This window comes from Salvia splendens, chromosome 17 (genome assembly GCF_004379255.2).
Source record: "Salvia splendens isolate huo1 chromosome 17, SspV2, whole genome shotgun sequence".
Classification (NCBI taxonomy): domain Eukaryota; kingdom Viridiplantae; phylum Streptophyta; class Magnoliopsida; order Lamiales; family Lamiaceae; genus Salvia; species Salvia splendens.
Window position 1 is genome coordinate 6,663,882 of NC_056048.1, and position 15,628 is coordinate 6,679,509.

The 15,628-nt window shown below is 35.7% G+C and overlaps 1 protein-coding gene and 1 long non-coding RNA gene across 2 annotated transcripts; both read right to left on the bottom strand.

Annotated features, from left to right (window-relative positions):
• LOC121774623 lies at positions 1-673 on the bottom strand. Its single transcript, XR_006044955.1, has 2 exons — positions 478-673; positions 1-392 (listed from the first exon to the last, which is right to left on the bottom strand). It is a non-coding gene; the product is annotated as an uncharacterized LOC121774623 (long non-coding RNA).
• Positions 674-12,651: 11,978 nt separating this feature from the next.
• LOC121774605 (major latex protein 146-like) lies at positions 12,652-13,250 on the bottom strand. The gene is made up of 2 exons (XM_042171466.1): positions 13,030-13,250; positions 12,652-12,947 (listed from the first exon to the last, which is right to left on the bottom strand). Exons 1-2 carry the CDS (start codon positions 13,217-13,219, stop codon positions 12,691-12,693), a joined length of 447 nt encoding a protein of 148 aa, XP_042027400.1. The 5' UTR covers positions 13,220-13,250; the 3' UTR covers positions 12,652-12,690.
• Positions 13,251-15,628: the final 2,378 nt, after the last annotated feature.

Consider the following 15,628-nt stretch of genomic DNA (forward strand, 5'->3'; position numbering starts at 1 on the left):
AAATGAACTTTCTAATTTTAGATTAGTTAAATAACACATTATCCTTACACATCATTTTTACAAGTTATACTATTACACTACACTACTAATGATGTGGAGCACACTATTACAAATCAAAGATAAAACGAACGCAACTCAGTTGATGAGAAGATAGGCATCGACGAGAGTGCAGAGAGTAACGACAAGAGGAACATAGAGTTGAGGAGGAGGAGAAAGAATAGTAGCTTTCTCATACTCAAAGCTCCATTTTGCCAAACCATCATTCACACTAAGAGTCGCCTTAAAACTCTTATACACTTGCAGAAGATCTCCTTCCAAAGTCGAAAATGTCATGATTTTTGCAGCAGCATCTATTGCCTCTGTCAAAACCTTGGCAGTTGTTGGAATTGCTCCTGTCATCAAATAAATATAGTACTATGCATCAAACTATATAATATCCACCAAAAAATATGATTTAATTTGTGGAACATTTTATACCAACAATATAGTGCCAGATCTTGATGGAGCCAACGGCGCCCTCCTTGGATGAGCTCAACTCCGGTGAAGGCGGCCGGGAAAATCTTGACAATGTCGCTCATGTTGAACTTGAAGAAATTGTAGAATTTATCAGCTGGGCATTTGATTGCAGCGCTAGCAACTAGGGTTTCTACCTTGTTTGCCATTTTGTAATGTAGTTTAGTGTGTTTGGACTTGCAAGACTATTATCTTCTGAATTTATATTGCTGTGGCAACATTATTTAAATAGTATTGGTTTGTATCATTCATCTAATCCACACCTAAAAAATCTTATAATTAGTGGCCCACTTTGAAATCGTAGAAGATATCTTAGCTAACGATTCATGATAGTGATTATTGGGATAAATAATTAGTGGATTGAGATAATAACTGAGTAGTTATACTTCAAATTTAATAAGTCAATTTTAACTAATGAAAGTTGATAGTTTTTTTATGCATGTATGATCCATCACTCTTAGTTTTTCATGCATGCATGAGTTATGGATGTGACTTAACTCTTAACCGATATATTATACTCAGGTAAGTCCGTCGATATTTGTCACTATTTTCATTTTTGGTCCGTGCGCCAATACATGTCGCAGTTATCTTTTTCTACTTTTGGTAGTAAACTTCATATTTCACTAACTCATTTTCACTCGCATTTTATTATATTCCATGAAAGTATGACATATATTCCACTAACCTTTTCAACTCACTTTCTATTACATTTCTTAAAATCGATGCCGAATGAAAGCGTAACAATTAATGACGGACGGAGGGAGTACTATAATTATTGATGCTAGCCCACTACCACAATCCACTCACATACATTTAAAATCTCGTCTTTAAAGATTTAACACTACAAAAAACACGCTAATTACCAATGGATTTACTGAGAATACAATATCCGTAGGCATTTACCAATGGATTACCAAGGGATCTATTATTGATAATTTACCGACGTCATTTCCAACGTATCTGTGACGGAGTTTGGCAGTTTAATTTACCAACGGCCGATTCCGTGGGTAAACCTATTATATTTTTAAAATAATTATTTTATAAATAAATTACCTAGGATTTTGCCGTCGGAAAACTTAAAGTTATTATATTTAATAATTATTAATTTATAATTCAATTACTAAGGGATTTTGACGTCGGGAAACTTAAATTGTATATGTAGTATATATTTCACCTCTCTACTTCTTTTTTAACCCTAGCCCTCTTTTCACTGCCGTTCGTCTCCGATCTGTGAAGTCGAAGCCCACCGGAAAATTGCTCCGTTCAATCTCTCCAATCCGAGAAATCAAAGTCGACCGGGAAATTGCTATGTTCTGTCTCTCCAATTTGCGAAATCCGACCGGAAAATTGCTGAAAAATCAAAGACTATTGCTGTACTACTCCTCTGTAAGTTAATCACAAGCATTAATGCATGTCTATAAAATGGACAAGTATACTAATTTACTAAATTACTTCTGAATTTTCAATCGCAAGTATTTTCTGAGCCACTACCACAGTCACTACTCCGGCCGCCGCAGTTTGCATCGGCGTCGGCGACGATTCGCTCGGTGTCCCAACAGTTGTGTAACTTCTTTTTGACTAATTCAAATACGATTTAGCTTTCAAAATGTAGTAAATCTTTTATACTCCTTGCTACTTGCAATTCATCATTAGGGATTGCATTTACATATATAGATATTAAGATATGGTGATACTTCACAGTGCTAATCCGATTGGGAATTCACGGAGAGCGCTCAGAAAATTTTACAGTGACTCCAGTAATTTGGCTTTACTAACACGATGCTGTCTATGCTCTCTCTCCAGAATTAGGATTTTTGGCACTCAAAAGAGATAAAATTCTGTAAATTAGCTAAGTGTGTTTATGAAGTTTTTAGGGTAAGTTGAGTTGCTATCTGGGTTAGATATAGTTTATGTACTCATACTGAATGCAAGAAGTTTGGCATACTCATATACAGGGTAAGATATACTTGCTGATGTGGTGTGGAGATGTTTGTGAAAAAATATACAGTATGTTTTTTTAACTCATCCATTGTTTTTCATTATGCCAAATCAAACCTTTGTTTTTTGCCAAAATAAAAGCTGATAATTAAAAGCTCTTTCTGTGCTGGCAATTAGATAATGAGGATTTTACTTTATATGCTTAGTCATTACATATTTATTCATATTGCTTTGGTGAAGGAATTTAAAAACACGTCTATTGACATAAATACTTGTAAATTATTATAAATTATTTTTTTCTTTTGTTCAATGGATAACTCATATTAAAGTCTTTTGAAGCTATGTATCAACGTCCTTCTATCTTACAGGGCATTGTAGGATTTATATGTGCTGAGGAAGAGCTAGACAGTTCGGGGTTTAACTCTTCAGCAGATGCAGGTGTCTTCTGCTTCCATACATATTTCATGTCTGCTAATCTGATTGTTTCTAGCTAGACAAATAAATCATTCCCACAATCACTATTAAATTGAAAATTTTCACCATGGGTACATTACACTTGTTTACTGAAAAGTAAACACTATTAAATTGAAAATCATGTCTACTCTTTCTGCTACTATATATCATCAAAAGTATGCATTACTATGAGGTACACTTGTTTACTGAAATCTTCCCAAGATTGGGGAGCAAGGGCCATTGATTGAAGTTTCCTTGGTTTACTGAAATCAGGAATTATTACTCATTTTATAATTTCATCATCATTTTCAAAAGTTGGCAGTCAAATAAGAATCTACATCAGGACGGCGTGTGGAGATGTTAGTGTTGTTTTGGTAACTATTGCTTTTATTTGACTTATTGATTTTGCCAATTAGCAATGCTTAGTTCTTGTGTCATGAGTTTGTATTGCCAAGACACAAGAACTTAATATGAGACTTATTTGTTTGACCGTAAAATATATCAAGGGAGCTTAGCTTTCACAAATCTGTTGACTTGCAGCATTGAATACGAGATGAACTGCGCCAAGAGTTGTGGCGCGAAATGCATCCAAAACTATGCGAGTAAAAACGGGAGATGAAAGAAATGATGAAGTAGTATGACGTCCAAGCAACCCCAACAATCAAGTCACACTCCTGATTATGATGATGAGTTGATATATCTCATGCACTCACTTGAAATCTTGACACTTTGTTTATTTTTGCTTTGTATGTTGGTTGTATTTTGACTAATACTTTTGAGGTTTATCAATGATGATTTTCATTTTGTTGGTCATTATTTATTTGTTATTGATTGCATGGTGAAGCTAGAACATGATATGGTGTACAGGTTCACAGAGAAAAATTAAAATGGTTCAAATATAGATTTGAAAGATTACCAACGGAGAAAACTCGTTGGTAAAATTGTAAAAAAAATCCAGAATTTCCAACGGCAATTTCCGTTGGCAATTAACCAAAACTTTAATAGACAATTACCCACAGATTTTTCCGTTGGGAATTTTCCAATGGCTAATATCCCTTGGTAAAAAAAATTAGCGTCGTGGCTTTTACGTATGGCTAGTATCCCTTGGTAATGACATTCTCCGACGGATATATTGATTTTACCCACGGATATTTCCGTTGGTAATTTGCTTGTTTTTTGTAGTGTAATCTAATAATAAATCAACTTGAAATATTTAACAGAGGCTTAAACTCATCAAAACCTATATGTGGATTTGGGTGGATATTGTAAAACAGACGAGACTAAATATAAAATCCTGTAAATAAAATTTTTTTAACTCGTAAAAATGTACTATTTTGATCACTAATGATATTCGTATGATTTATCCTAGTTAATTATTAACAATATATTTATTGTGATCTAAATTATTGTGTTTGAAAATATAATCGACACAACAAAACATGTGTCGCCGTCAATGCTGTCACGGTTTCACCTATACATATAGTATTTGATTATCGATGAGGAGTGCAATTTGACTATTATAAGTTCGCTTACTTAATCTCCGGGAAAATAAAAGGTTTTCGTACTTGAAATAGTAGCGCATATATATAGGGGTGCACTATGGTCAATAAGTTAAATCCTGTTAAATATCAAAGTAAATCTCAACCCTTGAATCCTTAGATTGGATGGTTGTGATAATAATATCCGAGCTATATTATTACACTAAAAGCGTTATATTATTAGCAGAGCTACATTATTAGACTACACAATCTACATTATTAGAATAAAACGCGTTACATTATTAGCCGAGCTACATTATTATACTACATAATCTACATTATTAGATGACACGTGACATTCATCTAACGGTTACATCAAAAGATCCAATGACTGAGATTCGCTTTGATTTTTGACAGAATTTCACTTATTGATCTGATCACACCCCTACAAATGTATATGTATAGAAGCAACAAATAATCCTAAAACCTTTATGCTATATATTCGTATTAGTATTAAACCTTCATTGCAATAAATACGATTTCACTTTCACATGTTCAACCGTTTTTTGTTTGAAACTTTATTATACGAATACAACAATAATTATTAAAGTTTGATCTTAATTCTATCTTACACTCCGTCGTTAAAAAAAAATTTCTCTAATAAACATTATAATTCTAGAATAGGAAACCTATCTCTCAATTAATTTAGAAACTAAGTACATTATTTTTCTCAAATATATAAATCTATTAGTCTTAAGTAACGTGAATCACGAAATGGGCGTAGTATTTGGTAGTGAAAAATAATTTTGTATTGTAGTGATCTACTCACCAGTTACCTACCCATCAACTAATGCTAACTCAGCGATGAAGAACTGATGTTTTTATTTGTAGCTTGTGATGGATCAATATCACAGCTGCGATAAGTCTAGAGCTTAATCGAGCTCCTTAATACGGCTGTGTTCAGTAGTCGTCCGATTGGGATTAGTTGGGAGCTTTTAATCTCAGCCGTTGGTAGATAGATAGCCGTTATGTTTGAATACATGTATAAGTAGTTTGTTTGAGCTTCAGTTAGCTCACGATTTGTATTCCCAAATTGATCTGCAGATAATAAGAGTTTCTCGTTTCTCAAATCTCCATCTTCTTCGAATTCCTTCACTGATTCTAACAATTGGCGCCGTCTGTGGGAACCAAAGTTGCCCCATTGAGTGAGAAGTCAGTCGATATTGTTTCTGTTGGAATCGGATCCGCGACGCGAAAATGGCATCAAGATTTGAAGCTGAAAAGTTCACAGGCAAGAATGATTTTGCCTTGTGGAGGATGAAGATCCGTGCTCTACTTACGCAGCAAGGATTGTCTTCGGCCTTGACGAAAGGGACGAAGGAGGGGAAGGAGGCAGGGGCGGCCTCGGATGCGAAATCTGCTGCGAAAGATGATGAGATCGAAGCAAAGGCATTCAGTACGATCGTTCTATGCCTCGGAGATAAGGTTTTGAGAGAGATTTCCAGAGAAACTACAGCGGCAGGTATTATGGCAAAACTTGAAGATTTGTACCTTACAAAATCTCTAGCCAATAGATTGCTTATGAAGCAGCGCTTATATTCATACAAATTTGTGGATGGAAGATCAATTTTAGAGCAGCTCGAGGATTTCAATAAGAATGTGGACGATCTTGAAAATATTGATATTTCTATTGGTGATGAGGATAAGGCTATATTACTGTTGAATGCGCTTCCTAAAAGTTATGATCAGCTACGGGATGCAATTCTTTATGGCCGAGAAAGGACTATCACACTTCTTGAAGTGCAATCGGCCTTTAGGTCTAAGGAACTGCAGAATGGAAATGGAGGTCTTGCTGATTCAGTCTCGGAGAGTTTGAATGTCAAGAAGTTCAAAGGAAAGAAGCCATTCAAGAAGTTTAATGAGCCTTATAAGCCTACACCACCAACTGATCAGAAAGGGACTCGTTCTTGCCATTGGTGCAAGAAACCCGGTCATTTGAAGAAGGATTGCCACGGTTGGAAAAGGAAACAAGTGGAGTTGGGAGGTAAAACTGTGAATACCACTCAGGAAGTGGTTGATGATGAAGCTCCAGTAGCTTTGAATGTTATGGAGCAAGTGGAGAATGGTTCTTGGATCATGGACTCCGGGTGCAGCTTTCATATGACCCCCAATCTTCACTGGTTCAATGATTTGAAGGAGATAAATGGCTCTGTGATTCTTGGGAATAACCAAATTTGTGAAGTAAAGGGCATAGGGACAATAAGGCTGAAGGCTGAGAATGGCCGAATGATTATCTTAAGTTCTGTCAGGTTTATTCCAGAGGTTAAAAGGAATTTGGTGTCTCTGGGGTCTCTTGAGGGTAGAGGATGCAGAGTGGTGTCTGAGAATGGGGGAATGACAGTGAGCAAGGATGGGAAGGTGCTTATAGAAGCCAAGAGAAAGGGCAGTTTGTATTACATGAATGCTGCTGTCATGGTGAAGGATCAGAATGAAGCTCATGTTGCAGTGTCTGATAGCCTGGGTATTTGGCATCAAAGACTAGGCCATCCTGCCATGGGGACAGTAAAGGAGCTGATCAAGAGGGGTTTTGTGCAATGTAGGGATTCTGGAAGTGGTCCTACAGAGTGTGAAGAGTGTGTGTTGGGCAAGGCCAAGAAGCTACCCTATCCAAAGGCAGTGCACACCTCAACAAAACCTTTAGATTACGCCCATAGTGATTTATGGGGGCCAGCTCAAGTGAAGTCAATTGGAGGAGGCAAATATTATATGAGCATCATAGATGATTTTTCAAGGAAAATTTGGATCTACATATTGAAAGAAAAGTCAGAAGCCTTGGCCAAATTCAGAGAATGGTGCACTGAAGTTGAAGCTGAGAAGGGAATGAAGCTTGGCTGTTTAAGGACTGACAATGGCTTAGAGTATGTGTCTGGGGACTTTGATGCATTCTGTAAAGCTAAGGGCATCAAGAGACACAGGACCGTGCCCATGAATCCACAGCAAAATGAAGTGGCCGAGAGAGCCAACCGCACCATTCTTGAGAGAGTAAGATGTATGTTGCTGGCAGCCGGATTGGAGAAAAAATTCTGGGCTGAGGCAGCCTCTACTGCAGTGAAACTGTTGAATATGTGCCCATCATCAAGTATAGATGGAGATATCCCAGATGTGAGGTGGTTTGGGAGACATGGAAACTATGAAAGCCTAAGGACCTTCGGTTGTAGAGCTTTTGCACACATCAAGCAAGGAAAGTTGGAGGCTCGGGCTCTTAAATGCATCATGATAGGATACCAACCGGGAGTAAAGGGGTACAGGTTATGGTGTGTAGAACCTGGAAATGGCAAGGTTGTCATTAATAGAGATGTTATCTTTTGGGAGCATGATCTACCTTTTAAAGGGAAATCTGATGTTTCTGAAACTGAGCATGTAGTCCTTCCAGAAATTGAGGTGGAACATGGTAAAAATGTTCATAGCCAAGATGATGAAATCACTAGTATTCATGATGAAGCCACTGGTATTCCACAATCTCCACAGCAGATTGCACATCAGTCCACCCCATCCACTGGAAGAAGCTGGAAGTTGACTAGAGATAGAGTCAGGAGAACTATCAAACCTTCAACAAAGTACTCTGATGCTGAATTCCTCTTTTTCTGTTTAATGGTGGCAGAAGAAGTGGAGTACTCAGAGCCTGGTTCATATGAAGAGGCTATGCAAAGCAAAGAGTGGGAGAATTGGATGCAAGCAATGGTGGAAGAGATTGACTCACTGCTCAAAAATGGCACTTGGGTATTAGTTGAGAAACCAAATGGAAGAAGGGTAGTGAGCTGTAAATGGGTCTTCAAGAAGAAGATAGAAGGTGCTGATGGGGATAAGATGAGATATAAAGCCAGATTAGTGGCTAGAGGGTTCACCCAAGAATATGGCATTGATTATGAAGAGGTTTTCTCTCCTGTGGTAAAGCACACATCAATAAGGGTGTTGTTGGCTATTGTTGCAAGAAAAAACTGGGAGCTTGATCAATTAGATGTCAAAACAGCATTTTTGCATGGTGATTTGAAGGAAACAATATACATGGCCCAACCACAAGGGTTTGTAAAGGCAGGAGATGAGAAGAAAGTATGTCTGCTGCAGAGGAGTATCTATGGACTGAAACAAGCAAGCCGACAGTGGCACATGAAATTCAATAATCATGTGATGAAAAATGGTTTCACAAGATCAGCATATGATGAATGTGTTTACATAAAGAGAGCAAGTGGAGCTGTGGTTGCATATCTACTATTATATGTAGATGACATGCTCTTAGCTGGAGCTGATTTGGAAGAAATAAGAAAAGTGAAATCTGATCTCAAGGTTGCTTTTGAAATGAAGGATCTGGGGCCGGCAAGAAGGATCCTTGGAATGTCCATAGTGAGGAAGAGAGAAAGCAGGAAAATCTTACTGACACAAGCAGATTATGTGTCAAGACTGATCAATAAGTTCAAGATGAGCAATGTAAGGGAAGTATCAGTGCCAATGGGGCAACATTACAAGTTGACAACTGAGCAGGTGCCTAAATCTGATGAAGAGAGGAAGGAAATGCAGAATATTCCCTATGCAAACATCATTGGGAGTGCTATGTATGCAATGATTAGCACACGGCCAGATATAGCTCAAGCAATCTCTGTGACCAGCAGATACATGTCAAACTATGGAAGGAAACACTGGTCTGCTCTGAAGTGGCTGATAAGATACTTGAAAGGTGCCACGGATGTAGGGATCATGTTTGATGGAGGAGCTGCATTTGAGGGTGATGCTTTGGTTGGATGGAATGATTCTGACTATGCAGGGAATCTTGATACTAGGAGATCCCAGTCAGGTTACTTGTTTACACTCTACGGTTCTGTAATAAGTTGGAAGAGCAGCCTTCAAGGAGTGGTTGCCTTATCAACAACTGAAGCGGAGTTTCTGTCCTTAACAGCAGCAGTAAAGGAAGGGTGTTGGCTGAGGGGAATTCTGGAGGATTTTGGCATAAATCAGAAAGTTGTGAGCATTGGTTGTGACAACAACAGTGCTTTGTGTTTGGCAAAGCATTCAGTCTACCATGAAAGGAGTAAGCACATTGATGTGCGGCTACATTTCATAAGGGAAAAAATTGAAGAAGGAGAAATAAGGGTATTCAAGGTTGATACTGCTGAAAATCCAGCAGATATGTTAACTAAACCTCTACCAAGATCGAAGCTGGACTTGTGCATGAGGTTAGTTGGTTTACAGAGAGAGGTCAAGACTGAGTGGTGATTAATGATTGATGATTGAGCCATCAAGGTGGAGTTTGTAGCTTGTGATGGATCAATATCACAGCTGCGATAAGTCTAGAGCTTAATCGAGCTCCTTAATACGGCTGTGTTCAGTAGTCGTCCGATTGGGATTAGTTGGGAGCTTTTAATCTCAGCCGTTGGTAGATAGATAGCCGTTATGTTTGAATACATGTATAAGTAGTTTGTTTGAGCTTCAGTTAGCTCACGATTTGTATTCCCAAATTGATCTGCAGATAATAAGAGTTTCTCGTTTCTCAAATCTCCATCTTCTTCGAATTCCTTCACTGATTCTAACATTATTAAATATTAATTGTTAATTATTATTTCTCTTTACATGGTTTCATTATTAATTATTGTGATTGATTTTTGCAGACAACACGTGATTATCATGTCAACGGTATATACGTATTAGATGCTAGGATGATTGTCTCGACAATTAGATTTTTAATATCTCGTCATAACCACCAATATAGATGAGATTATAGAAGCTGTGATGATGTGTAGGCTATAATTAAATGGATGAGAACAGCTATTATATCGAATTAATGCTGCAGAGTATTGAGAAAATTCAACTCGCATAACGCAGAGATAACAACAGTGACGGATGTAGAAAATATTTTTAATTGGAGCTCCATTGTGTATATATTTTGTGTATTCAATATAATAATTCAAAATATAACATAACAAATGTACTTCTTGTTGAGAAAACCGGGTAATTTTCTCTCAAATAGTGAAATGAACCGATTCAGTAATTTTAGAGTTAACTCAATGGAGTCTACTCGATAAAATTACTTCTCCAAATAAATTCTCAGGACAAGCTGGTGGGACACTGTCCCTCTTAAATACCAGACTCCTAACAGAATTTATCAGTCGGGGTATTTATGACAATATAAAAACACCCAAAAGAACCGTACAAAACACTACTACCAAACTCGCAAATAATATTGAATACAATATCACAATAGAAGAGAAAACCCAGAAATAAATGCGGAACAAAATAAATAATAAAGAATGAACACATCCGAAACTTTGATAACGGAGTTCGGCCAAATTTCCTACGTCTCTGAGCACCCTCTGCAGAGTCCACTTATATATAGACGGAGAAGAGAATATAAATGTTTGAGGATGATTTACAAAATTGGGGTGAGTTCCTTTTATAGGCAGCCACTCCCTCAAACTTCCTACTCCCCACTGGGATGGCAAAAGTTTGCCAAAAACCAAAAGTCCACAATTGTGGGCTACAAGTTAACACTTCTTACTTCTCAAGATAAATTTTTACGTCCCAAATTAAGTGAGAAGCTTCTTTTTCTCGCTCGTTTTGAGAAAATGATACTCCTTCCGTTCCATTACACATGACACATTTCTTTTGAGCATACGTTTTTAGGTAATAGTCACTTATAGTGGGACTGACGGAGTATAAAATAGGTAATGTGGAGAGAGTGTAAAGTAGAAAGAGAATAAAATAGAGAGAAGTAACTGAGACGCTTCTTTTTCCGTTTCACCAAAAGTATCGTATTCATTTTTGGGATGTCACACCTAAAGTGAGTTATTTCATTATAAGAAATATAGTAGAAAGTTGGTTGAAAATGTTAGTGGAAGGTGGGTCCTACTTTTAGTTTTATAGTACTCCCTTTGTTCCGCGGTAGTGGTAGCGTTTCTTTTCGGACACACGATTTTAGAAAAATTGTGTTAAGTGAGTTAAGTAAAAGAATAATAAAGTATGAAATGAAAAATGTGGAGAGATAAAGAGAGAAAATAGTAAGAGGGGGTAAAGTAAGTGAGAAGAAATTAAATGTGTGACTTTTACTAAAAAAGGAAATGACTCCACTACTATGGAACGTACCAAAATGGCTAAATGATTCCACTACTATGAAATAGAGAGAGTAATGAAATGTTCGTAAATAAATTAGTGAAATATGGGGTACATTACCAAAACTAGTAAAAAGCAAATGGTAGTTTATTGGTGGACGGATAAAAATGGTAAAATGAGAAGTTTATTGGTGGACGGATAAAAATGGCAAAATGAGAAGTTTATTGGTGGACGCACTATAAAATAAACCATTTAGAACATTTTTTAATGCAATTAAAGATGGTAGTTTTTGTTTCTAAGTCTACCACATACGCTTAAAAATGTCCTTATTGTTGGTGTCCCGACTAAAATTAGAGGATGCAAGTGGAAGCGTCCTAAAAATGCAAAAGTTTAAGTTAATTTGTCCTTAAATTTTGGAACACTTTCTTTTGCGCCTTAAATTGTTGTTATTTTAAAATTTTCAACGCAAGTGATTGCGTCTCGATTTTTGTATCCTTAAAATATAAGTTTTTTGTAGTGACGGAGAGAGTATATTTTAAGGACATAAAAATTAAGACGCAATTACTTGCATTGGAAAAGTTTAAAAACCAACAACAATTTAGAATCTAAAAGAAAGCGTTCTTAAATAAATAATAAATTAACTTGTTCTTTTGTTTTTTAGAATGCTTCCAATTGCGTCCTCTATCGGGACTATTGAAGCCGGAGAGAATTTCCATTTTCTTGGAAGCTCTTTTCTGAATGCACTAATTAAACATGTACTCCCTCCGTCCCATTAAATATGCAACATTTGGGAATCGGCACAAGTTTTTATCTAGTGTTGTTTTGTGAGTTAATGAAGACAGAGTAAAGTAAGAGAGATGAAAAAGTAGAGATAGAGATGTTTCCATTTTAGGAAACGTTTCATTTTTAATGAGCCAAACTAAAAAGGAAAACATTTCTAATGGGACATAGGGAGTATATATTATGGAGTTTCCATAGTAAAGTAAACAACTAAACATTGTATTTCCACTTATACTAAAGAAAAAATAACTAGATAAAATGCCACATATACAGTAGTAAAAATCAATTTGCAACAAACCATGCCCCACAATGGGTTTTATTTAATAAAATTAAAATACATAATCAAATAACCATTCCAAACAACATAACATTAACACAATAAAATGGTCGTCATGACCATCAATACACACATAACCAACCCATTGCAATTTTAGTTGATGAGGAGGTAGGCATCCACAAGAGTGATGAGAGTCGTTAAAATGGGAACATAGGCCAGAGGAGGTGGAGTGAGAGGACTTGTTCTCTCATACTCTATAACCCATTGTGCCGAACCCTCACTCACTTTAAGTGTGCATGCAAAACTCTTGTACAATTGCAACGCATCTCCTCCCAACATAGTCAGTTTTATGGTTTTTGTAGCATCATCTATCACTTCATTTAGAACCTTCATCCCCATTGAAATCTCTCCTGCATGCAAAATTAGGTTTAATATCAAACACATAGAAATTGGATCTGAATATTAGTAGTAGTGTCTAAAAGAAATTTATACCGAGAGCATAAGTCCAGAGCGTGATGCAGCCGACGACCCCTAGCTCTCCTTCGATGACCTCAGCACTCTTATAAACGGCGGGATATATATTGACGATATCGGTTAGATGGAATTTGAAGAAAGTGTAGTATTTTTCAGATGGGGTTTTTGTTGGAGAACTAGCAACTAGGGTTTCTACTTGGTTTGCCATTGCTTAATTTTGGTGCTTGAGTTAGTAAGGGGTTTTATCTTCTCGATTTATAGTGTTGTTGGAACAATTTTTAATTGCTATTGGTTGGATAGTTGGTGTAACCTTACACCTAATATGTTTATACATGGAAATTTTTTAAATCTGAATTAGATAATTAATAATTGTTGATGATAATTGGACGTAGTTAATCGATTAATATACAACCTTGGATTCCTTAAAATTACGACGTTTAGGAAATTTTCTTGTAAAATATGTTAAAAAGAAACTTTACCGTTCATAACTGTTTAAATATATAAAGTACTACTCCCTCCGTCCCAAAGAGGATGGCACACTTGGGAGATGACACGAGATTTTAGGAGATGTTGTTTTATGTGTTAATTGGTGACACAAAATATAAATTTATAATTAATGTGAGAGGAAACTTTTTCCAATAGAGGAAATGTGACATCTTTTGTGAGACAAACTAAAAAGGAAAATGTAACGTCTACTATGGGACGGATGGAGTACTATTTACAAAAAAAATTAATATTACTACTAATACTATTATAGCAACTGAGTAGTCGTCCAAATAGTACTCATTAAATTTTGGGTGATTATATAAACGGCTAGTTGTCCAAAGAAAAATCCATACACTACAAAATAAACACTCTAATTTGGTAAGCATGATTAAGGTTTGTAATAGGAGCTATTCTATGACACTCTGATAATTTAGCTAATTAAGAATACTAATTAGGCAGGATGCCGCACTTAAAATACCAAAAATAATACGAAAATATTGAATCATTTCTCAATTGTCATGGCTAAAACTAATCAACACCTAGATGTGACTTGTATTAGCAAAGCGATAAGAATTAAGTAACTCGACTGTTTTGCAAGTTGATTACATATTTAGACAGTGAAACAATTTGTATTTTATTACTATAACAATCGAACAGAAACTGAAACATTCCTTTCAACTTTAGAAATGCGAAACGGAATTCTGTCTCACCCATATTCGGAAGTTAACAAAAAACTCTCTCATGCATGGATTTTTTCCCTATTTTAATCTAAACCATTAGATTTTGGGTAACTAAATGGGTAATTTGCCCAATAAATCTAAATTTAGGTAAGTTAATTAATCGTTTACATATTTCGGATTATATGCAATATTCATTATGAAGTACCGTATAGTACTATAATTTAAGCAAGATTAGGTAAGTTGATAACATATTTTATAATTTGATTTCCCTCGAAACAATTATTTATTCTCTTCCCATGTGCAATGTCAAGTAGTGTATCTTTCTTTCCCTTTCTCCATTCCTTTCCTTGTCTCTCATTGTATTTAAAAAATTGGTTAATTGTATTAGCTTTCACCTTATATAATAAATTTTGATTTATTTTACTTTATAGTCCGAACTTTGAAAAAAGTTTCAACAATAACCTTCATTTAGATTAATATTTTATACTACCTCCATCTTTTAAAAATAGAAACTATTTATATTTTGATATGTCCCTTAAAAATAGAAACTTTTTAAAATTTTATTTTAGAAACTGGACCCAAAATCCAATATACTACTTTAATTACTTTTTCTCTTTCTCTCACTTACTTTATTCATTTTTCTCTTTATCTTTTTCTTTCTTACTTTTACCAATTCTTTTCTAATATTTCTATTTTTCAAATACGGAGATAGTAGTAACTTTTGAAGTTTCATTTATAGCCTTAATTTTGAGAATTTATTGAACTGTAGTTTGCACAGTCAACAATATCAAATTTGAGGTTAATCTTCAATTATTTTATAGCAGGGTTTATTTATTTGATACATTTATATACTATGTCAGCCAGCCAAACCAAATATTTTGACATGCTAATGATCAAAATTCTTGGTTAAGTAATGATGATAAATTACTAGAAAGAGCGAAGAAGTATTATTGTCACAGCTTCCTTAAAATTTGTGCTCAGTATTTAAACAAATATTGCTAGGTAATACACTTAAATCCAAATATTATATGGCTGTCAAAGTTCATGCATCAATCGAATATTGTCAGAAAAAGTCAACATTTATTGTTGTTTATGTAAGGGCATCCACAACCCTAACCCGCGTTTAGGCCCCAAGTCTCATCCATGCCATCATTCCCCTAAATTTCAATCGCAGACCACAACTTCTCTAACCCTGCAGGCCCCATCCAGGTCACAACTATTAAATTGCACTTTTCAAATTTTACAACCTATTTTACGCGTGAAATAAAAAATGCCGAACAATTTAAAACACGGAAAAGTTGTTCTTCATTCGGAAATTGAAAATTACAACATAAAAATTTAAAAATATAAAAAAAATATTAAAACATAACGTCAATGCTGGAAAACGTTGGTGTGTGTCCAAATTTCTTCAATTAGATCTGCTTGGAGGCGGGTGTGTGCTTCTTCTTGGC